This window comes from Vidua chalybeata, chromosome 17, assembly GCF_026979565.1.
Source record: "Vidua chalybeata isolate OUT-0048 chromosome 17, bVidCha1 merged haplotype, whole genome shotgun sequence".
Classification (NCBI taxonomy): domain Eukaryota; kingdom Metazoa; phylum Chordata; class Aves; order Passeriformes; family Viduidae; genus Vidua; species Vidua chalybeata.
The window spans coordinates 8,394,523-8,419,015 of record NC_071546.1 but is presented as its reverse complement, the minus strand read 5'-3'; the positions used below and the strand labels follow the sequence as shown (position 1 = coordinate 8,419,015).

Genomic DNA, 24,493 nt, shown 5'->3' with positions numbered 1-24,493 from the left:
CAAAATCAAAGGGCAAGACCACACTCAAAGACAAGAGAAGGAAACAAAAAAAAAGAAGCTGTATTTTATACATATTCTCCAACAAGCAATAAGGGAGTTTCTTCTCCAACTAAATAGATGGGATAATGCACATCCACAGACCTGGATACAGCTGCTATAGCCTCAGGTGTGAGACAGTACAGCTTCTCATTCTATGATCACAAGAAAGTCAGGAGGTTCGGGTAAAAATGGTACACATCACAAGTGTAGAAAACTGAAGACACTGTACAAAGGGTCCCAAACACAAAGCTTTCCCTCTCTTGAGTTTGCTTTTTTCTATCTGCACTTGGAGGGAGCCATCCCAAACCTCCCAGCCACAGGCAGTCACAGCTGTGTAACAGCACAGTCTCCCAACAACTCTAAATAAATGTTCTTCCTTCAAAAGGGCTTTCAGGGATTGCTGAGTTTTGCCTCGTTACTTCAAACCACCACTGTGCTTAATGAACTCAGATACCTAAAAGAATAAGCTTTACTATATACATTTAAAAATTGAGGAAAAGTTCTCTAAAAATATGCTTTTGAATTTGACAAAATGCTCCAGCTGCTCAGGTTGGAGGAACACCTCCAAGCTGTGCAGCAGCTTGTTAGCAGAGACCAAACTAAAGCACCTAAAGAAGGGGAGCCAGCCCAGACCTTTCCCTGTGCTGCTGGGCTGCTCCCAAAACTGCACCCATCTCCTTCAAGGACACTCACTGTATTCCAACAGCAACAACCCAGATCTGCTGACAAGAAACCAACATAAGATGGGCCAAACACTAAAGGGGGACAGGGAACACATGCCAGGGCCAAGAACAGGGGGACTGCCACATGTCAGAATCCATACAAGCGCTAATTAAAGCTAGTCTTGGCAGGGGAGAGTCAGGAATCAACATGGAAATGCCAACAGAGCCTCACAAGACTGCTCCTGTCTCCTATGTGACACCAGCTACAATGCTCCTGTGTGCTGCAGAAGCTGATGGTCATGCTGGGGAAAGAAGGAAGCAGCTTTTCCTTTTGGGCGAAAGCTCCTTCCTATCATCCATGTCCTGTCCTTCGAAATCTGCGCCACTGAAAGGGCACCACGAGCAGGTTAAGTCCTACACAGGGACCTCTGAGGCAGCTGAGGCCAGCACACTCTAGAAGGTGTTTTTCAGCTTGGCTGCCACAAGCACAAGAATCTCTCCAATCTTTTTCTGCCAATTCTCTATGTCCTTGGAGACATCACACCAGAGCTCTCCATGGCGAGGTTCGGCATTCTCACAGCGCTTCCTCACCTCTTCTTGTTGTTCCTACAGGGAAGAGAAATGACAGATTGTCCTGGTTTGTTCCAGAAGACAGCCAAAAATTGAACCCTCCCTGATTCAAACACTCTTTCGAAGACTATGGTGGGGTTTGGGGTCTGTTATTTTCAAAGGAAGTCCAAGTCAAAATTCAGAAGCAGTAAGTCTCCTGCCCGGCTGAACAAATTGGCTGAGCTGCAGGTAAGCAAGTTTTGGCTATTGCAGAGAAACTGCAGCAGAAACTTCCTGTGCATTACCACCTGCAGGAGCTGTGTCAAGTGAAAGGTCTCTCTGAAGTCAGAAAATAAACACCCCCATCATTTCAGCAGTAAAAACTGCTGTAAGAGATTAGAGTTGCCTGTTCCTCTGCCTGTGTTCACGTGCAACCTGTACTCGACACTTGGGAAGAAATAGCCCCAGTTACACAAACTCAGCACCACAATGCCAGCACAATCCCTCTGAGCAAGCTTAAGTTTTACAAGAGGAAGATTAATTTCAGAGATTTTTGCATGAACCAGCAGGACTGTGGACAGCAAAGCAGCCTGAAACACAGCTCAGCTAATGACAGCACCTTTGAAAAGCCACCACACAGGCCTGTTCATGCTCATTCATGACCAGGCGTGACACCCAGCCTCCCCTGTGACCACACAGGCAGGAGCAGTGGCAGCATGCTCAGCCCAGCACTGCAGCACTCCCAGGACTGGGCAACCCCTGCCAGCCAGGGATTGCTGCAGCCTCCCCTGTTCCCAGGCACACACTCACCTCTGTGCCGTGCTGGAGCTCAAATTTGTAAAAGAAGGCCCAGGCATCCCCCAGGTCAGAGTCTATCTTCACTGTGCGGTGGAACCACTCTCTGGCCTTGGTTATTTTCCGCTCGCTCCAGAACAGCCTGGTGGGAAAAGCAGAGGGGAGCTGACAAACAGCCTCACTTTAGAGGAAGATGGCAAGCCACAAGAGTTCCAACTTAAAGCTCTGCAGGCATTCCAGTTCTCTGCTCACCAAGGAAGTAAACAGCAGATTTTTAGGCAACTTGCAGACCATCCTGCCCCTGGGAAGGGAGTGAGAGGACTGAAAAGAACATCCAGCACTTCCTATTCACTGCCCCACAGTGAGGCAGGATGACTTAGAGGATAACTCAGCCCCAGGCACAGACAGGCTCTGCTGAGAGGGGAAGCATTACTGAGCTCAACCTTTGCTGCCTCAATTGCCTCAATTTTGCTGTTCTAGATTTGGTGTCGAAGAGACAGGATCACATGCCTACATCTATTCCCACTCCTTCAATTTCTTTACATTTCAAGTCAATTTTAGCATCTAACAATAAAATAACTTCTAAAACCTGGTAAGTGACTGCTGTACAGTCACATGCTCACACCTACACAGCCTGCTGGAGTGGAGTGGAGCAGACCTGCTTTGTCAGCCCCATTTTCCAAGGAAAAACAAGTATGGAAGTTTCTGCACTCAAACCCCAGCCTGGCACAGCCCCACTGCTGCCATTTCATCCAGGCACTGGCCAATGCTGAAATTTCTCCCCAGTAATGAACCAGCCAAGTCAAGAGTCTCTTGGTTTCACTCCTTTGCATTAAAGAGTTCATTTGAGCTATAAGGTCTTTATCAAATCAGCCACCCCTCATAAAGAGCTTAGTCTGTCATAAAATTATACAGCTTATGTGATTGTTTTTAAGCCCTATAATACTCTTGATTGTTCTGTGTTAAATAAACTGTGACTTACAAGAGCACGAACAATGATAGCAGAGGTTTAACACCTGCAAGTAGTGGCCATTTTCAGGAACATATTTAACAAAAGTTTGTCACAGATGTGTGACACTCTGTACCTACAGAGGCAAGTCCTGATGGGTGGTGGAAGCTGTTTATGTTGGGATTAGCTGTTAAACAGCCTGAGGTTGCACCAGAAGGGGCCTGGGAGCAGTTGCCATAAAGCAAAAGTTAACATTTTTCTCACTGGCTGCTGAAGCTGAACAAGTCAGCTGTCAGAATCTGGCAGAACCCAGTGTTGCAGTCACTGGAGTGTATCCTACAGTTTTCTTTGGCTTATAAAGTAGAGTTGTGAAAGAATTGGGCAACTTCGAGCAAAATGTCTCCTGTATTAACCTCTTCTGTTTCCATCACAGCTGCTGTAAGGCTGTTCACACATCAGAGCAGATGTGGCACACATCAATTCTAACAGTGGGTTTTAATCACTGGAATCCTCACAACTCAACCTGGACAAGAAAACAATTCCTAGTAGATTATATTCCCATTTCAGAGAAGCAAACTACAGAACAGCTGGTGGCTTGCATTCTGGGAAAGGGCACAGCTGAAGAACACTGCCATAGGGGACATTCAGGAGCAGAATACCTAGCTCAGAATTTAAAGACACCTGACAGAATCTAGGATAGAGAGAAAAGATGAAAACTACACAGTCAGCCACATAAAATTTGAAAAATAACTAAAAAAAAAAGTCCCTACGTTCACAGATACTTAAAACATACCCTGAACCACTTAATAAAGCCTAGTTCACCTGACAGCACAGTGAAATCCTCTTCAAGGGACAGAAAAAAAGCAGCTTGCAGGGTGCCAATACCCAGCACTGGCTTTGTGTGAGTGTATTGCTGCATGTACCAGTCCCAGACCCACCAGAACAGCTCGAGGGCAGGCTGACATTCCCCACTTGGAATCAAGGGAGAGATTTGCACAGTTACTAGGAGACAGCTGGAGAGCTGTTCCTTGCTTTGGGACTTATTAGAGCTGCTGCAGCCAGAATCACATGGCTGTGCTGGAGTGCAGTGGTCCATCTTGGAAGCAGTCACACACAGACATGGATATTTTTACTGCATCAAGCACAGAAACTCACTTGGCCACAGCCAACAGGACATGTGGGTCATGTTCACACTTCTTGAGAGCATCCACACTCTTGGTCTTTCGTTGCGGTCGCGCTTCAAGGAAAATTGCTTCTGACCACAGGATTCCTTAATCAAATCAAGTAGGAAGATTGTTTAGTGTTATTTTGAGGTTAACCCTCCTCACCCTGGCATCAGGCTAGTGCTGTGCATCACAAGCAGCAGTACAGCCCCCACCCTGGCGGTTATTCACCCCCAACCTCATCCCAGACCACTCTTTCCACACAGATACTTAATTCAGTACTCTGAATTTTTAGCTACTGTGTGCACCACGCTGGAGCTTCAGTTCTGGGGGGTTTTGTACCACAATTCCTGCAGCTCCAGCACCAGAGCTCAGGCTTTTCAGATGAGGCACTGCAAACTCTGGGACAGAGAGGGCAAATCAGCATTTCCAAAGGGAAAGGTATCTGTCTGTTTGAACAGGCAACTGCAGTGGTAGAAGTCTCAAAAAGTGCAAAGTACAGTCTGGGAGCAGTTTCAAGGGTGCTGGAGAGCACCAGTCTTATTGATGCTGGCTCCACACACACTGATGAAGGACAGAGTAGATCCAGGAAAGCTGGGTTTAATCCCTAGCTCCTCTCACTGCCAAAAGCAAGGAAGGAAATATGCTCAGGGGAGCATGAAATCTGCAATTTCTCATGTCAGCCAGGCACACCTGATCACTTCAAAGCAAAGCCTGAGAGCTGGTGTCTGCCAGGACTCCATCAAAGCACTCTCGCTTCCCATAAACGGCACCATGGGAACACACACGAGCTTTGATAACTGCAGTGATGGACAGGAGAGAGACTCTCTTCTTCTTGCTCTTTACATATAGGATCACAAACACCATAATATTTCTATTTTATTCTTTGTGCAGCCTGCCACCCATCAGGAATCATTTCAGCAATCGATGGACCCAAACCTCTGCTTTACATGACTGCAGGTGGCCAACCAGCCAAGTCCTGCAGGCTTTGATTATGGTTTGTTGAGGTCTAAGATAAAGTTGGAAGCAATTGTTTAAACAAAAACTGAGATCCTGCTGCCCATTTCCATAGCAACAGGCTGATCTGTAAAACAGCCTGTGATGACAAACACTCATTAGGTAATTCAAAAAAACAAAGCAGGATTTTGGGTGGTGCTGCTTTGGTGACCCACTCACATGGAGAGTACCTTGCAATGAGTTTATCCTGTCATAAAAGTCACTTAATTCCCAATTATTTTACTGAGACTTAAGCAGCCTTCAAAACCTAGCCTGAAGGCAAGCCAAGCCTTGTCCTGAAGTAAGTTACTACAATTTGTAGTTACGTGACATCTTCTCCCTAAAGACGTCAACATGTTTAAATAATTAAGTCTTCGTGCAATTCTGCCCCAAAATAGGGATGTGATAGGCACTTTATCCTCCCATCCCAAGAGGCAAATGTTTCCACTGCTGGTTACAACTAACTGACTTGCATCATATGACCTCTTAGGCTTTTCTTACATGAGCTAAAATAATCAAAAACCAGGACTGAACATTTATGGTTCATGATGCTATAATCATGACTGTGGTGGAAATTCACTGCCAGCACAAATTATTAAACTCACAGTGGTGCAACCAGTGCAGGCAAACCAGCAATTGGGAATCTCCTAATGCCAGCTGTATTCTAGAGGGACAGGAAAAGCACCATTCTTTTTCCACTACTTCCTAACTACAAACACTGAAGTGTCTTTCATTCATTTTAAACCTTGGCAGATTTCTACCAGCTTCCAAGAAAAGCCCAAAGTGTTTCCGCAGGAAGTCTGGGGACAAACTGTGGATCCAATAATATACTGGGTGGAAAAATGGACCACCACTAACCCATGACCCCTCAGGTGTGAGAGAGCACAAAGTAACTTGGATTGTTCTCGAAGACCCTCAACATTTCCTTTGCAGAAGGATGACTGCCACCTCTCCAAAACACCATATTCTGAGACCTGGCCAAAAAGGACATGTTAGGAAAAAATGTGCTTCTATCAACTGGGCAAAACAATTGTGTTTAAAGTAGAACTGAGATCCAGCTCACCTGAATTGGGGCACTCTTGCAGTGCCTTGGCCATCAGTGTGTTTGCAATGTTCTTCAGCCCAGCTCGGTACTCCAAGCGCACAGACTCCAACCTGGTAGGGAAGAGACTCTGCTGATACTTATGACAACATTCACTAGGCTGAAACAAACACTGATGAGGGTCACTGGAAACTGCAAACATCTGCCCATATTCCGAATATGTGTAGGTGACTGACATCTTCCCATTCCTCTCCATCTAAAAATAAATGTGACTTTCATTCCATAATGGCCCAGATAAAAAACAATCTGAAACTGGGACTGTAACAGCGAGGAGAGAGCCCTGTGCATGCTGCATGCTCTGTGCACTACAACTATCAGTAAAGAAATAACTACTTCCCAGATCCTTACAGCAGCTAGCCAGGACCACCAAAGCATTTCTGATATTCAGGGAAGTTATTAGTCCAAAAGAAACTCCAGGATGGGCATGGTCTTAAGTCCCAGGCTCAAATGGCTGAGAGGATATGAAATAGCTGTCCTGAAGAACAGATTGAATTTGTAGCCCAAATTCAGTTCAACTCCACACAACTCACCAGAGATCTGGATTCTTTGGATTCTTCAGGCGAGACTTTTCCAAGATGGCTCTTGCTCTAGTCAGCTGCCCAACTTTCTCCTCCAGCCTGGACAGCAAAAGCCACAGGGGTATGGAATGGGGGCACTTCTTCAACTGTTTTTTTAAAAAAAGGTATGCTCATAGGTAAATTGGAAAAAAAAAATCTTGCAATTCCTATAGAAAAGAACTTCCTTCCCTATATCCTCCTGGAGAGTTTAGCAGAAGAGACACTGAATTGATTATGTCTCTCAAATTTCTCCAGTTAGTTTTACAGCAAGAAGTGAAGTTTCTTCTGTACCCAAAATAGTCAGGTACATAAGGTATCCCTGAGCTATCCCAGCAGCAAGAGAAAGAACACACCTGCCTTTAACACAGCTACAGCTTGTGCTCCTTCTGCAGATGGAGGGCTCTCATACATCCCCAAAGCACAGGAGAGTGTGCAGGGAGTCATTAGGATGTGGACCCTGGCAGAAACCTGTGTCCAAATGACTTTGATGGCTGTTGACTTTGAGCATTCATATCCAAGGACACCAATTACCATTTCAAAGAGAGAGTAGTGCTCTGTAGGCCACTTCCTTTCACAGTGTGTATCTAAGAGCTGCTGAGAAAGATTTTCTTTTAAGAGTTCTGGTTTTAGTCTTTACAGGTCTTAGAGAATTACTGTGCAAAGCCTTTTTTCCTGCATGTGAGGAGTCAGGCATACAGAGAACTCTCTCCAGCAAGAAAGTCAATCTTGCACATGGGTAATGGGTAAAAGAAATTCTTGCTTATTTCTTTTTTTTTTCTTTTACTGTTTTAACCAGTGGCAGAAATCAAGTCTTGGCTATCCATTTTGATTCAAAGACAGACACCTCTCCATGCCAGCAGCACAAAGCAAACCTGCAGTAACATCCATCTTACCCCTTGATTATAAGCCTCCCGTGCTTTCTCAACCAGCTCTTTTTGTTCCTCAATTTGTCCTTTCATCATCCACAATTTGGGGAAGTCCTCATAGTGCTTGAGGGCTTCCTCACAGAGCTCCTGGGCTGCAGCAATGTTCCCAAGAACCCACTCCAACTTCACAGATTTCATGAAGACCTGAAAACAAAGCAGAGCTGTTTACCACCAGCAGCCATTGGAAAAACACAGATCTACCAAAGCAGCAGATTCCCACTTTTATGCATCCATTAGAATGTTATTGATTAGCTACAGTTTGAAGTAAAATAAAAATTAAAACATCAGCATTAAATAATAGCAGTAACAAGTAACAAAAAGAAAGGTAAATGCAAATACTAACAGAATTAGAACAGTGTGGTCCACCTGTATCTCACCTATTTACATAATTATTAACATAGATCTGGCATTTGCATTATCACAGAATCATAGAATGGCTTGCATTGGAAAAGTGGTATTTGCATAAAGAGCATAGATTTTACAGTACAACCAATTAACAAACTTTCACCAGCACAATCTGATCTCCTCAGATCCAAGCTACCAAGACAACCTTTTCTTACTTATGGCTTCAGGCTCTGTTGTCCTGCTTATTACAAACTGTACATGTACTTTTCTGTCCCTCAAATCCTTCCTTCTGGCTATGCAGGGAAGTCATAGCTTTGAGAAATATATTACAAACCAAAGGCTCTCTCACTGCTCTTTGATCCTCATCCTCCCCATTCCCAAACTCCCTCACTGTGACCTCACAAGAGAGGCATCAAGTCTGAGAGCAGAGCTTCAGCCCCAGCTGCAGAAGCTCCCTGACTCAGGGAGGAAGAGGACAGTTAAAAAGATGTAGGATGTAACAACAAGGGAGGAGGAACAGAGGACAGAGATCAAACTAACTTTTCATTTACTTGGACAAGTTAAAATGCTTTTGTATGAAGAGCTGAAAATGGACAGTTTATCATACCAGACGTAACTGGAGATAAACACAGGAGTGTAACTTTAAGCACCAAACCACCCCAGAGCTGTCTTTAGTAGAAGCATAAGTGAGTCTTCTGTGAAAGCATTTTCTCTTTTTTCCAAGACGTGCTTTTATGCAAAACAAACATTACACAAACAGCTGTAAACTGGGAAATTCCTGACTTTTGCCATTTGTGTAAAAAACCAATTGAAACCCTTCACTCGATCCTAGCCTTTTTTTCCCATCATGCCATGACTTTGTGTCGCAATTCGAAGCGCTCGGCAAAGCGGCCACATGCCCCGGAAGGCAATGGCAGGGAGCCATAGGGTCAATCCCTATGGCCACAGAACTGAAGGAACTCCTCCTTCCGTCCCAAATCCCCCGTGGCCAAGAGGCCTGAGCCTCTCCACCCTCCACACGTCCTTACCCTTGCTGTGGGGGCACTGCTGCGAGCCTTTGCCAGCAGCCTCCTCGCTCTTTCATACTCATTGTTCTCCGACTCGAGCTTCACGGCAGCCAGCCAGATCTCCTCGCTGTTGGGGTTGGCCTGCAAGAACACAAAGTGACAGACAAATGCACACAGTGAATCAACAGCAGATTTAATCCTCTGTTTGATCCAGATTAAAATTGAAATCAGAGCTTTGTCAATCCACAGTAGGATTTTTTTCACTGTAAGCTCCTCCCAGTCTTCTTTGACCTTTGAAGTTTATAGAAATCCTCCAAAACAGATGGGCAACACAAAGATATATGCCAGTTTAGAAGTTGGATGCTTCTCAATTGTTGAAAACCAGTAATGCTTGATCTTCTGAACTTCCAGTTTAAATACTGAAAACATCACAGGGTCTGACACAATGAGACCCTCATTTTATTACCCTCAAGCAAAAAAGCTGCAGCTTTAATTCCCCACTGAGGTCTGTGAAAACTCGTCCAATAAAAGTCATTTCAGTCAAGAACTTTTCAGCCTACTAACAAAGAGCACCGAGAACAGATTAAGGAAATATCTTTTACCTTCCATTTCAAGACCTGTCTTTTTTTTTTTTTTCTCTTTTAGCTTTTAAGCCTAATTCCCAGTGTTAGAAACACTTTGCCTATCTCTGCTACAGCATCCAGCAGGCAATTCCCTTCATTAGTGGGTTTGATCCAAGACATAAGTAATGCAGAGACTTCATTAGGGCAGACCACAATCCTTCCCTTGAGGTGACCCAAGACAACAGGATTTTGATCCATGACTGGGGTTGGTGGGAGTCATGCTAGTAAAATGGATGGTTTGCAAACTCACAGAATCACAGGCTGGTTTGGGTTGGAAGGGACATTAAGGATCATCTCATCCCAATCCCATGTATAGGGATGCCATGCACCAGACCAGGTTGCTCAGAGCCCCATCCAACCTGTCTTTCAACACCTCCAGGGATGGAGCAGCCACAACCTCTCTGGACAACTTGTTCCAGCTCAGAACTTAGTGTAGAACTACTGAAAGAGCAGTACCACAGCCTTGCTTCCAGCTTGCTATTTTACAGGAGAACATTTTGCCACACAAAGCAATCAAAGAACAGCGGAAGTTTCCATCACTCTCAAAGGCAGCAGGAATCAGGTGTTGACAGAAAAAGCCTGCTCTGTATTCTTTACCTGTCACATTTAACACCCTCTGACAAGTGTAACAGACCCACCTGGAAAGCCAGGGCCAAGATGCTTCTGGCTGCTGGCACATCTCCTGCCAGCCACTTGGATTTGGCTCCCATGAGCCACAGAACCTCTGCTTTGGGACAGTGAGCAACAGCTCTCTGCAAAAGAGCCTCCAAGGATTCTCTGAAGACAAGAAACAGCAAGTTACAATCCCTCAAAGTACTGCCAAAGGCGAGCTCTCTCACACCATTTCTACTATCACAGTATTATAAACATTGTTGCAAAGTCCAATGTTGTAAACCTTGATAAGTTGTTTCATAACAAGGAAAGGGCAGGGTCTTTTTTCACAAGGGTTCTGAAATCAGCATTCCACAAACGGCTCATTGTTCAGACACCTTAGATAGCCTCTGTGGAAAGAGCCCTCACACAAACAGCTCTTTTCTCTTGGAAAGAGACATTCTGCTTAACAAACCTTACTAGAAGCTAACACAGGAAGGTTTTCAGAATTATTAGATGAGGTTGGCTTGATCTTATGCAATTTATTTTTTTCTCCCCTAGCAAATACGCTTTTCAGATAGAACATCAGGCTTAAAAGCCAGCCACCACTGGGAAACATGAGAAATCAACATCAAAAGAGAAGGTACATTTGTTCCCAACAGAAAAAAAAAGGCTTGAATGAGGAAGAACTCAGCATCTGCAGTCACTTTCACAACATAGCCTTGTTGGCTTTAATAAGGATGATTCCACGTGTATAAGTGGCCTACTGCAGAGAGTGTTTGCTTTAGTCTAAGCTGTGGGCAGAAAGTTTCTAACATGTAAAGTTTTGTGAATAAACTGTAAAAAGAGCCTGAGCTGTAATAGTATAACACCAATCTTAATTCAGAATGTGATACACATTCACAGTGTTTAATCAGAAAATACCAGGGATGCTTGGACACCTTCAGCCATGAAGTAGTTTATCTATGAAAACTAAATAAAACACATAGGGATTTGTATCCCTATATTTTTCCAGAGAAGCCTTTTCAAAGACAATTGTTCCTACCTTGTATCTTCACAGCTATTTTTACCACGTAACCCCTATTGCCAAAAACCATTTTATGGCTTCATAAAACTCATAAAAACTTAAGGATGTTCTGAGCACAACAATAAAAAAGAAGGTCAGACCTGCAAAAAACGCCAGTGAGTTTCATCCAGCTGCACTAACTCTGCACTTGCACCACACCAGGGACCAGGCTGTAGTTTTCCTTCATCCCCAGCCTGCCCCCCTGTCACAGGGATGAAGCCCTCCACGCAGGGGTTGTGCTGCACACGTACCTGGTTCCGTGGTTCTTTTCAAAGTAGGCTGCTCGCAGCCACACACTCTTCTTGCTCGGGAAGACTTGCAAGGCATAGGCATAAATGGCTCGGGCACACTCCAGGGCATTATGAGCAACACACTGAGGGAAAACAGATCAGGACTAAGTCAGCTTAAGGGAGCACTGGAATCGAGAGCAAGCAGGAATTACACATGCACAATTCAACCCAGAACTCAGTAACGGTGTAATCCATGAATTGAGGCATTAATAGAGAACAGAACACTTACAATCAGCTTTTTAAAAGGAAGCAGGGAAGGAATTTCGAAGTATCCCTCTACAGAGCACAAGAATCCCTGGCCTTTCAATGGGACTGACACTCACAGGACAGCTTGAAATATCAGCAAGGCATTGGAAAGGATCTCATGTTAGCACTTCATTTTGTTATTTCACAGGCAAAACCCTAAGCACCACAGCATGTGCCCCCCACTGCTCCGAGCCCAATTTAAGGCCAGTGAAGTTGGACATTTCTCATGCTGAAATATGATTTAGCTCTTAGCACATGTTCAAACTATTCCCCTAAAGCAAAAAAAGCCTGGTAAAACTTTTACCCACTCCCTTGTCCAGTCTTACATTAACTCCTGAGCTACAATGCCTTGAAATTCAACTCCCAGCTCCTTTACTCATAAATCAATCTCTGTTGATGTCTCATACTCACCAAAAAAAAAAAAAATCCACACCAAGTTAGCAGACAAGCTATACCAATATGAACTTTTTGCTTAGTAAAAACTGAAATCTGAATAAAGCTCTATAATAACCTCCTGAGGCAGAGACTGGCCAAAGGCAGGCCAGTGGTGTGGGAATCACATCCACTTTCACTGACACAGCCTATTCCCAGGCACCAGTTCAATTTCTTCTAACAAAAAAACACAAACCCACAATAAAACAAAACCAACAAAAAGCAGCATCACAGCTGGACATACACTGTCTGCATCTTCCATCCAGGTGTGTTTCCGATCCTCTTCCTCGATCCCAATCCCAATCACAGCTCTCATGATTGCCTGGCATGTGGCCACACTTCCAGCTTTATCACATTCCTCGGCATCCTAGAAACAACAAGGAAAGCCCTGCTCATTTTTAGGGCTCAGCACAAGAGGTTAAAGTCTGCAATGGCAACTCCTCAGGCACAAACAGAGACATTGTTGTCACTGCCACAGCACAAACATCTCATTGCTCAAACACACCCTGACACTGAGCAGGAGCCTGCACCCACCAGGAAGGTGCTGCAGCTGTACACACAATCATTCACAAGCTGGTTAAGAAACAGATCACATCAATTCCATCCACTGAAAAGGTGACAATGTGTGATCTTTCCAGACCCAGAAGTCTTTTCCTACAGCTCCACAACCCTGGGCTGACCCAAGCAGGGACCTGGCCAATAAAAAAAGCAAAAATTTCACAAGGAAGAACTGTAACATCAAAACTACTGACCTTCTTTCAGCTTTGAGATGATTAAGTCTCAATAAGGGCTTAGCAATAACTAAATTCAGGAGTATACCATCAAGCAGTGTAAAGTCAAAGGTGCAAGGACTCTCTCACCAGACCATGTATGGAAAAGTGGAGTTTCCTGACACCCAAAACTTTCAGAAAGCCAAGCATGTCTTGCTTCAACTTGTTGAAAAGCCCTCTGATCAGATAACAGAAATGGAGCAGTTCTAGTACTGAGAAGGAACTCGAGAACATAATGATGCAGAGGCTCTGCTCATGGATTTTTTAAAAGAGAAGTTGAAATGAACCTTTAATTGTTTTCACTGCTGTAAAGAAAGTCAGAATTCTTTTAGATGTTAACAAGGATATCCATTTAATATTAAATACTTCATTATCAATGCTCTTAAGCAGTCTAAGATTTTGCTGCCTTGACCCACTGTAAATTATTTTAGTAGGAAACTGCTTTAAAGACTTACGATTAAACAAAAGACAGAACACATTCAGGAAAAAAGAGCTTCAGTATAGGACTAACAGAATATTTCCTACATGCTGCAAATGCAGCATTTGTATTGATTTCTCATAATGCCACTTGACAAAGACTTGTGAGGCAAACAAATACCTGCCAAGCCAAAAGAGATATATGCAAAAAAATACATAAATCCTTCACTGAAGGTTTTAAGCCTCCATCCTACTTAAGGCAGCAGCTGCTTCAACTTGAAGCTACTTATCTTCCATGACAGAAGCAAACCAGACCTTTCTCAGCAAAACACATGTGATGTTACCCTAGGGTATCACTTAAGGCCTTGACCCCACTGAACTTTTTTGTCTCATCTCTTGTCTCTTCACAGGGACCTCCACTGACAAGCCAGGTGCAAAATGACTCTGTCCCATAACCATCAGCAGCCTTCAGAACAGAACCTGAAGAGTCCCCCTGGGCCGTCAAGACCCAGCACATACCTGTATCCACTGCTCCCTGTTGATTTCCACCCCGTTAGCCCTAAGAGATGTGATGGCTCTGTCAATGATTTTCTCCACCATCTGGGTGTTTCCATTGGCTTCCTCCAGTTTGGCAGCAGTGATCCAGATGTGACGATCCGTCGGGATATTCTCCCGGGCTTTGTTAAGGACTTTACGAGCGTTCTCATATGTCTCCAGCCTTGCCAGCGCCAGCCACAGCTGCAGAGCAACAAAAGATGGATTTGAGATGAGAACAAGGAGATGACAAGGCTGGTGTACAGCAGTGTGAGCCCACAGAGATAAGCAGCTTCACGCTGCTTGCTACTGGTTGGCAAGAGTCCTCAAGCACTGCAAGGAGGCTGTGGAATACCAGCGGAGGAGAGGAGAACAGGCTGCTACTGCCCTTGAAGCTCAGTTCTGATCATCTCTGGATACCATCCCCATCTGCTGGGCTGTTATACTCCTTTTTTCTGTTCACATCACCTCTCAAACAGCTGAACTGAACACTCTAGTTTGGTGTTTCAGAAATGAGTAACTTTTTAGATTCACCAGGTTAAATGTTCACTTGTCTTCCCAAGGCACCACACATGGACACAAACATGGCTCAGCGCCTACAGCAGGCACAGCTGTGCACTGCCATGACTAACCTAACCATTACACACCAAAATGAGGCATGTAATGACCACCAGACAATTAACTCCAAAGAAAAAAAAAAACACATTCCACTACTCATCATATCCTTCCCACTGTGCCTGAAGCATGTCGGAGAAAACTTTGTGTGGAGAAATACTGCTCACCCTGCCTTTTGCCTGCAAAGCTCTACTGCCAGCCAGAAGTGGGGTGTAGGGTTATTTTTTATTTCACTTTTTTTTTAAACTCACTTCAACACTGGTTGGACAGCACTCCACAGCCCGGCTCAGCATGATCCTGGCATCCTCAGGTTCCTCCAGCTCCACAGCTGCTTTCCACAAACGCACAGAGTTTGGAACATGCTCAAGGGCTAGAGAGGCAAAACCATTATGTCAATAATGATAAAATAGTTTACCAATTTTCTGTATTTTCTAAACATAATATAATAAAGGATTTGTGCTATTACAAGGAAATGTCCTGAAGGAGGGAAAGAAGGGAATTTACTTATTTGCTTGCTTCAACAATGATAATTTAAAATCAGAAAATAAAACACTTAATCATTTTAATTGGAAACAGGTTTTGGAGAGCCAAGGGCTTTTTTGTTGTACATGCTGTAATTGCATCCTCCTCAGTAAAACACCTGGCTGAACAAAGCCTCCATTCTCAGCAAATGAGCAGATGAGGATCTTCAACACTGGGCAGCTTAAATCACGCTGGGTCTGCCTTTATAGAAAAGGAGCATCTTCAACACTAACTAATAACATAGCCTTGTTCCCTACATGATGAAACTGCCCCTTCACAATGCAATTTTCCTGTAAGCCTCTCCTGACAGCTCAATGGACCCCAGCTTAACTTCCCAAAAAGCTGTTGTCCTGCCATGCAAATATAAAACAAGGATACATAAAAGCTTAAAGGTCTCGCTGACACTAAGCCATGAGTACCAAGAGTGCTTCCAACAATTCAGTATGGACTCCATCTAATTAGGATTCTTCAAGGCTTCCTTAATCTTGTCTAAGAGTTAGCTGCTGCTGGTAGAACTGCATTCTCTGCAGCCTCTCCTACATGTGCTGTCTGAAACATTAAATGCTAAACAACAACTTTCTTCAGCCCATCTCGTTAAGAGATTGAGAAACCAAAGGGGTTTTTTGAGTCTTTTGTCACTCCAATTTGCACCCCAGACTGCTGAAATCAGCTGCATTGCAGCATTACTTCCACTGCTTCCATGGTGACTGTACACAAATGTGCCATAGTTACAGAGGACTGAGCACAACCCTCTTCAATAAAGCAAGCACAATCACAGGGACACAAAAATGAGTGGGAAAAGGCATCTAAAACCACTTTGGAACTAGCTGGGCTTCCAGGCAAGGCTGTTCTTTGAGGCATTGCTGCAGATGCAGAGGCACAGCGCTGAGCCTCAACTCAGAGCACATCCCACCCCAACATACACAGAGATTTACAGCAAGCATTAACCATTTGTCTCCGAGTCTGCAGCTGCAGGAGATCTTCCTGAAGAATTTAAGTGAGTAATGTCAGCCTCCAAGAGCTGAAAGCACCACTCTGCAGGACTGAACATGTTTCCATAAATATAGAATTTGATTTTTAGACCTCAAGCTGTATTTCAGCCACTCAGCTTGCTGGGCCTCCAGTCAGACTGAGGCTTTAAAAACTCCAGAGGTTCTGCTGGATGGTAGGAATGCACACAGCAAACAGAGAGGAGAAATGCATTATGAAAGGTCACACTTCAGTGACATTATCTGGCACTCAGGCCTTTTTATTTTGGGAGAAATAATGGGTTATGCTGCCACTTAAGGCTCCAAGCTCCATATTACTGATGCTCCCTAGGCAGCAGAGGAGCACTTGAAGCTGTTAACAGGCAGAAACTGGGAAGAGAATGATAAATCCAGTTCCATTCCACTAACAGCTTTGTATCAAGAGATTAGGTAGGTGTTTCCAAAAACTGAATGTTTTTCTCTTCATAAATACAGTGTCTGAAGCAAAGCTCAGTACTTAGTGAGTAAGTCACTGCTCTCACACAAGACCCCCCCTGCCTGAGCTGGGCTCACAGATCTATTTCTGCTCTTTTAAAAGTGTTTTTCTGTTCAATGTCTGTGACTGTTCCTGAGAAGGACACACGGTGTCACAGGAGCAGCACTTCACACCATGTTGCACTGCAGAGCCAATGGAAATTTAAAAAGCTACTGAACAGTTAATATCTGAACTCTTTAGAACTTCAAATCCAGCACCTTTGAGACATCTTTCATCAAGATGTAGTAAGAGGTCATTTCATTAGAGATCTGCTATTTTACATGCAAGAGGTAAGAGGTGGGAGGCAACTAATTCCTTTGAACCTAAACCACTCAATACTGCAGACTGCTTCACAATGATTCAGTAAATGTATTAAATCCAGACCCTTTTCCCTGTCTAGATTAAAGGCAGGAGATGTAACTAATACAATTCAGTAGTCATGAAGGAACTAATCTCCACTGACACAGGCCCAGCTACTTAAAGTAATCAAAGAATTTGTATTTTGAACCTCTGAGGAAGACCTGGGCTCAGGACAACACAACAAACTGCTGTTGAAGAGCTCATTGTTTGGAAAACATAGCAATTCCATGAAAGAGGAAAGCTTCCAAGTGCAATGGAATCCAAGAAAACCTAAGGTTTCAGGTAAGCACCAAAGAGAAAGGCTCTTTGTCAAGGACAAAACTTGCTACACTAAAGCAAATCCTGCAGCTCAACAGGCTCAATGATTTGAGAACCTCAGGACCTCTAAAGCTCCTCCAGCAGCAGCCACTGTGGCGTCTAACAGGCTACAAGCAAGTAGGAACAATCAATTCAGGTATCTTTCCAAAAAGTATCACAAGGTGACATCTAGAGCACCTTTTTATCCTTAGAACATAATTTTTTAATTGCTTTCATCTACTTAACTAATTGTGATCAAGCAGGAACTGGCTTAGGTAAGTGAAATACCATTTTAGAATTGTTCAGTACCAGCAGCTTTCTGCTGAAGTATGTTTTACAAACACTTCAACACCTTTGTTCTTTGGCTCAACAGCAGCAAGCTCCACCATTAGTACACAAACTGTCAGCTGTAATTTCAACAAGGAAGCAAAAAAAGCACCTGAACTTATAGCCACATCTTGAACAACTTACAACACAATACCAAGAGTGCAATGCCTTCATTCCCTGAGCCCACAGGAGCTCTCACCTTTCCTAAGGACACGTTTCTTGGCACGGATGTCTGTCTCCAGCTCTGCTGCTCTGATATAGATCCGCACAGACTGTGGCAGGTGCCGCACAGCCTGGGCCACAACAGCCTTGGCTGTATCTCCAGGCTGAAGCCGAGCAGCTTCCAACCAAACATCTTCACTCTGTCAGGAAAAACAACCCATCTTCCTTTATATGAGAACAAGAATATAAAGTCACAGCTTCTGGCTAGGCATGTGTTTTGTAACACAGTAGACAGTGAAGCTGTATCAGGCAGAGCCTCAATCAAGCTTAACAGAGATTCTGCTGCTCATGAACTACAACTTTTTCCTACTATCCCACAAGGATCAGCAGGTAAGCAAGCAATTCTGACCTTAGGGCACATCTCTGTTCCTTTCATGATGAGGTTTCGAGCCACCTGGAGTTTGCCAGTGACCTCCTCCAGTCGGGCTGATGCTATCCAGGCTGGTGGATGATGAGGATTGGTCTCTCGGACGGATTTCAGGAGCAAACGGGCTTTTTTGATATCACTAAAGGAGGAGGAAAAACAGGAAGGAAAATTTTCAGCACACTGGGAAACAATTCTCCTGAACCAGGATGTGCTCAGATGCACAGTAACTGTGACCTCAAATGTTTCCGTATCAGAGACACAAATTACATTCTACCAAAACAAGCTTACATATACACACCAACACAACCAGATCACAGTGAAAACCAGTTAAGTATTTAAGCAAGATTTCTGGGAATTACAGCTGGGCACTTGCAGCCAGAAGCTGATAAGCCCAAGCACTGATGTAAGTCAAGAATTAGCATCAATATTTGCACATATTGCTCTGACTTAAACAGTAAGTCTTTATGAAACACATGTCAAACTCCAGGCTAAAAAGGTTCTCAGAGGTCGTCAATCAAGCCTAAATTAGCAGCACACAGATACAATTAACCAGGTTATTTCCTGGCTGGCAGGCAGCCACACACTGCCATCACTCTGGCATGGAAATAGGGATGGAATGGAAACAATCTCCACAATTGATGCATCCAGGTCAGATACTAATACCTCAGCTGAAAGACTAGACCAGATCTCATGTTAAAAGAATTCATCCTCAAAAACTCACCTGGCATTTCTTACAAACTAAATGCCAGCTGAAAGCACCCACTCAGACAGATTTCCATTTACATGTAGGATCAGTGCCACTGCTAAGAGGAAAAATCTGTTAATCTTTCTTAAAAACTTACTTGATATCTCCTCCGTGTGTGGGAATCATGGAATTCAAGTCTGTCAAATATCCTTTTGGGTCCACTACAGTCTGGCCACTCACAGAGTCCGACACCTGGGAAAGTCAAGTCAGAGCTACTGAAATGAACACTCACAGCCCCTGAATGCCTAAAAAAGACACTGTGTCTCTACAAAAATCCTAGATATTCATCTGTTCCCAAAAGCAAGAAAGGAGGAAAACACAAAGCCTTGCTTATTAGCTTTTTTCTATTTCTGAAATACAAAAATTTAACATTAAAATCCAGACAAGAAGCAGCTTGGTGATAAGCAGTCACCCAAAGGTCTTGCAGCCCTGCCAGCTAAAGGCATTCTTTTTAGAATAACCAGATATAGATGAGAAAATCAATGATAAAGAAGGCAAAAAATCAGTATTTTTCAGCAGTTTGTCCTGTATCCTTACATAGGACAGAAGAGATGCTTCCATTGGTAGCATCCTGTGCTGATTGCCTCAAGGGCACCTCTGCTATAACCAGGCACTCTGTTCTCCCGTAATGACCAAAAATTCCAGGGACAAATCAGTATTTATCAGGAAATTCTATTCATTTTGAGGGCATGAAATTTGGGAAGAGATAATAAAATTATTTCACAGCTCAGCTGTTCTTGGATCTTCTAACACCCAAGAGAATTTAACACTTTTCTAAAACCAGTGACAGATCCTGCCTTCCCACATCCTTACCTGGCTTAGCCTCATATCCATCAAGGTGTTCCTGGCTTGGCCAATCTTCCTCATATCCAATTCACCGGTCCCAGGTGTCATCAAGCCTGGTGTCATTCCTCCTGGGTATGGAGTATTCAAACCCCCTGGATATGGAGTATTCAGTCCACCAAATTGCTAAAAAAAAAAAAAAAAAAAAAAAAGAGTGAGAAAGTCACTCCTAAAACCTCTTCTGAGATTTCAAAAAATAATTCAGACTATTGGCTGATTTGCACTTCCCCAGAAGGTGCAGGACAAGGATACCCAACCCCCACAGGTACTTCTGATATGGCTTCCCTGGACCCTAAAACATTTCTCATACAGGATTTGCAAATCTATAGGTAATTACTAAAGTTTAGTCAAGTCAGTGAAATAAGCAATGAGAAAGTGAAAAATTCAAGCACAGGCATCTGGACTTGGCACATTTAAATAAGAATATCTGCAAAGAAGTCCCATGGACACCTGGAGCCAGTCTAGGGCCAGTCAGCTGCTCCTATAATTCTCTGACCACAGTAGACTCTGCCACAGAGCAACAAGCTAAATTACCTCATTTTTAGTTGACTGAAAGGCAAACCATTTTTAACACAATCACCCCAGAACTAGGCAAACCGTTAGGTGAAAGCAAACTTTATTTTCTGTTTCCTCTTTGGAAGATGTTATTGTAACAGAAATGGTTGTGCTCACCAAAACTATCACCACCCTGCATTCAGCAAATAGGAAAAGAAACACTTTCTTCCATCTTTAAAACAAGAGCCAGGTTTTCTCTGCTTATCCTCATGTTTTCTCTGGTAATGGCTGTGCACTGGAAGTCTCCAGCAAGCACACTAGTTTAACATCCAGAATTCCTTTGGAAGACTCACAAACCACACCAAGTTTTTTGGCCAAGTATCTTTTCTCCAAATCCCAGTTTAACACTCATCTCTAACCCAGTTTGGCCACAGCTTGCCCAGGTTTGCTGTGTACTCACTGTCTGGCGTGGGTCCACGGAAGTGTGATTCTCCCCCGACTGCAAATGCTTTGCAAAGAAGCTGTCAGGGACAGGAGTCAGCTTCTCATAACGAGGATTCCTCTGCCGCTTGTTCCTGGCATCCCCAACCTCAGGAATGCTCAGCCACTCCTCCTCAGTGACCTCCGCTAATTTCCTCTGTTCAGACAGGAGTTGTCATCAGTATTTGCTGCAGAAATGGCTTTTGAAGTGCTCTAACTCCTTAATAGATTTATTTTCTTGAAATAATTCAAGATCAATTAAACACTTAAGGGTCAGAATTTTTCCCTAATCCAATGTACAAAAGAATTAGATGCATTTAATTGGAATTTGGTTTTAGTCCAGACTGAGATTCCAAATCAATTTTGTTATTAGATTCAACGCTACAAACATTCAGATTAATCCTAGTGCCTGGAGCATTGAGTGGTTTACTACTAATCATTAGACAAAAGCTTAAACAATACATTTTACTTAAAAGAAGATTTAGTGTCAGGAGATTCTGCTCAGCTACTCCTGCAATGCCAACGAGTTATCAGTTTCCCTCAAAGACAGAAGTGTAGCACCTTCCACAAAGCACAAAACAAAAATGACCAATATCAAAATCTGCAGAGATTTCACTGCCTTGTGTATCCACGTGACCAGTGTTTATTCTTCCAACAGAAAGTAATTCTAATCTGGAAAATATCAAAGTACTCGTTTGCCAATACACAAAATCTGAGCAAAGAAACCAAAACACAAAAAAGAACACACAGCCACCTCTTGTATCTCATAAAAAGTCACATTTCAGCCATTTTTCCCCCTTACTTTCAAGTCTGAGAACTGCTGTTGAATTTTGGGTCGTTCCATACGGTACTTTTCTATTTCCTCTTTTTCTCGTTGTTCCCTTAGGAAAAGGAATACTGAGGTTATGCTCAAAGTAGCACTAGCAAGTCTTTGATTTAAGTGTTGACATAACAGAAAAATGTGTTTGATAAGAGTTAGGGCATAAAATAAAGGCATTTTTTCCAATCTTATATTATCAACATTACAGCAAGAGATCCTTTATCAAATGAGACAGTTTTATAGTGTAAAAACAGACATCTCCAAGTGAACTTCAGTCTCTGACCTCCTCTCAATGAGAAGTGAATTTAACAAGTAACACATACTGTTTACAAGCATGAGGTGACTTCTCTAACAATTTCCTGTCTACTGTACAGTCTGTGATGCATCAATATCAGTTGCTCAGCATCTCCCCACACCATCTTAATGAACTACAGTGACTCTTAATTAACTACAGTGAAGTAATTTAATCACATCCACTAGCAAAGCAAGTGGTGCAAAATACCTGCCATCCTCAATTAACCAGAAAACACCCCCTGCCAGTGCTGTAGCTTATCCTACCTCCTTTCTTTTCTGCGTTCATCCATCCTCTTGTCCAAAGCTGCATAAATAGCATCTGCTTCTTCATCATCTTTTTCATAGGGGCCACTTGAGAACAGGCTCCCAGCATAGCCATTGAACTGGAAATTGGAGAGAGAGGAAAAAAAAAAGAGGAAAAAGGGCAGTTTTTTGAAGTTCCTGTTATGTTCCTGCAACAGCCAACAATCACCTGAAAATGCATTCACAGGCTGCTTCTGACAACACTGCATCAGACTAACACATCCCTAAATAAAAGCATCCTCCTTCTACCACCCCATGGTGGTGTTTATTCTCCCACACCATTTGAAGCAAAACTGCTACAAAATTGCTTCTTTCAAAATTGCTTCTCTCTCTAAACCACTTCTATTCAGCAATAAATGAGATCCCAGGATAGAAGTACCATTCTCTTCCATTAACCACTTTTTACACCAGTGAAAGCAAGCAGAAAGAATATCACAACAGTCAACCAACCAAAGTGGGACTTAAGAGACTACACAGGCCACTTAAGGACAATATATGGCACAGAATCACAGAGTCATTTAGGTTGGAAAAGACCTCCAAGATCATCAAGTCCAATCTTGTCAAAGCACACAAGCTTTCATTTGTGAAGAATAAAAAAAAAAAAAAATACAACCCCTGAAATGCTTAAACCAATTTTTATTTATAGCTATTTTCCCAAGACTCTCAGGGCTCTGTATCAGTAATTAAACCACAATCCACGGAGCAAGGCCACAACAAAAATCTGTAAGCACCATGCCATTGTGCATACTGAGATCTCAATCAATAAATGAAAAAGGAAATGCTGCCTGCAAACTACAGGAAACTCTGGGTTTGAAGCCTCAGCTAAGAGCAGGGCTCATAGCAAGAGCAGGGAGCTCAGGGACTCTTCTTCCACCTGGGGAAAAACATCTTCAGGATGATGAAAACCTCCTCACCTCATCGTAGTTGGTGTCATTCAAATCCTCATCGTCATCATCTGCTGTCTGGTTCTTCTTCATCTGGTCCCCCACAGTTCTCTTGCCCGGCGGGGCGTGCCGGTCGTCCACGGGGTCGTTGGCATCGCGGGCAGGGCCAATATCAGAGCGCGTGGTGAAGCCCGTGGCTCTGCAGGGATAAACCAGGGGCTGCTCAGCTCACTGCAGCCCCAGCCTGCCACAGCCACCGCTCAGGGCAGGCGGGGAAAATATCGTTCTTTTGGGAGAACGGCATCAGGCACTCCCCATCACCAGCCAGGGGGGAAAACGGCCTTAGAATCATGGAATGGTTGGGGGTGGAAGGGACCTCGGAGCTCACCCCATTCCAACCTCCTGCCATGGGCAGGGACACCTTCCACTATCCCAGGTTGCTCCAAGCCCCGTCCAACCTGGCCTTGGACACTTGCAGGGATGGGGCAGCCACAGCTTCTCTGGGCAGCCTTTTATAGGGAGAACTTTTTCCACAAATACACTGCAACCACCCAGCTCACGGCACTGCCACCCATCCCGTGCATGGCCTCCTTTCTGAACTCTGTCTCTGGGTCTCTCAGCTCTGCAGGCTGTGGGGCACCAGGGGCTGGGGATCTGGGCAAAGGGATGGGGCAGCTGGAACTGAACCCCCACACTCGCCTGGCAGCACCCCGAGGGGCACAGCCAGCAGGATCTCCCCAGGGAAGCAAATCAGTGGGGGATGAACACAACTCACACCCAGCAAAGGACACCCTAAAAATGGTCTCAGCCGCGACCAAACCCCCTCACTGTTCCCTCAATAAAAGCCCCCACGTTTGAGCATTTTTCAGACGGTCCCACCCACACACAGTCACAGGCTCAGGAGGGGCACAATCCTTTGCCGGTCTGAAGCACCCGGGAACTCATCCTCGGAGCCAGGCTCGCTTTTACAACACAAACCCGCCCAGCTACAGAGCGAACGCGAACCATCAGGAAAGGACAACATTGAAAAGCAGCGCGGGGCACCCCGAGGGGACGGGATGAGTGGCGCAGGGAGGTGTGACCCAGCCGGGCAGCGAAAGGGCTCGGGAGAGCCCCGGGGCCTGGCGGAGCGACCGGGCTGTGAAGGGACCGGCGCGGGGAGGGCAGGCCAGGCCTGGCGGCGTCTCACCCGCGGCCCAGCCCCGGCACGTAGCCCAGGGGCGCGGGCATGCCCAGGAACGGCTTCTTCTTCTTGTTCATGATGGCGGTGGCGGCGAAGCGACACCGAGGCGAGACCGAAGTGGGACCGGAGCAGAGCCGGGAGAGGCGGCCGGGAAAACAGCGGCGGCGGCGGCGG

At 44.3% G+C, this 24,493-nt stretch overlaps 1 protein-coding gene across 1 annotated transcript; it reads right to left on the bottom strand.

The window, feature by feature from the left end:
- Positions 1-40: 40 nt before the first annotated feature.
- PRPF6 (pre-mRNA processing factor 6) lies at positions 41-24,493 on the bottom strand. The gene is made up of 21 exons (XM_053958389.1): positions 24,326-24,493; positions 23,167-23,335; positions 22,214-22,332; positions 21,638-21,716; positions 20,816-20,992; positions 19,831-19,986; positions 19,115-19,209; positions 18,255-18,411; positions 17,883-18,045; positions 14,926-15,044; positions 14,045-14,263; positions 12,583-12,705; positions 11,622-11,743; positions 10,352-10,490; positions 9,112-9,231; positions 7,706-7,882; positions 6,786-6,919; positions 6,217-6,308; positions 4,150-4,264; positions 2,061-2,187; positions 41-1,307 (listed from the first exon to the last, which is right to left on the bottom strand). The coding sequence occupies exons 1-21, from the start codon at positions 24,394-24,396 to the stop codon at positions 1,155-1,157; spliced, it is 2,826 nt and encodes a 941-aa protein (XP_053814364.1). The 5' UTR covers positions 24,397-24,493; the 3' UTR covers positions 41-1,154.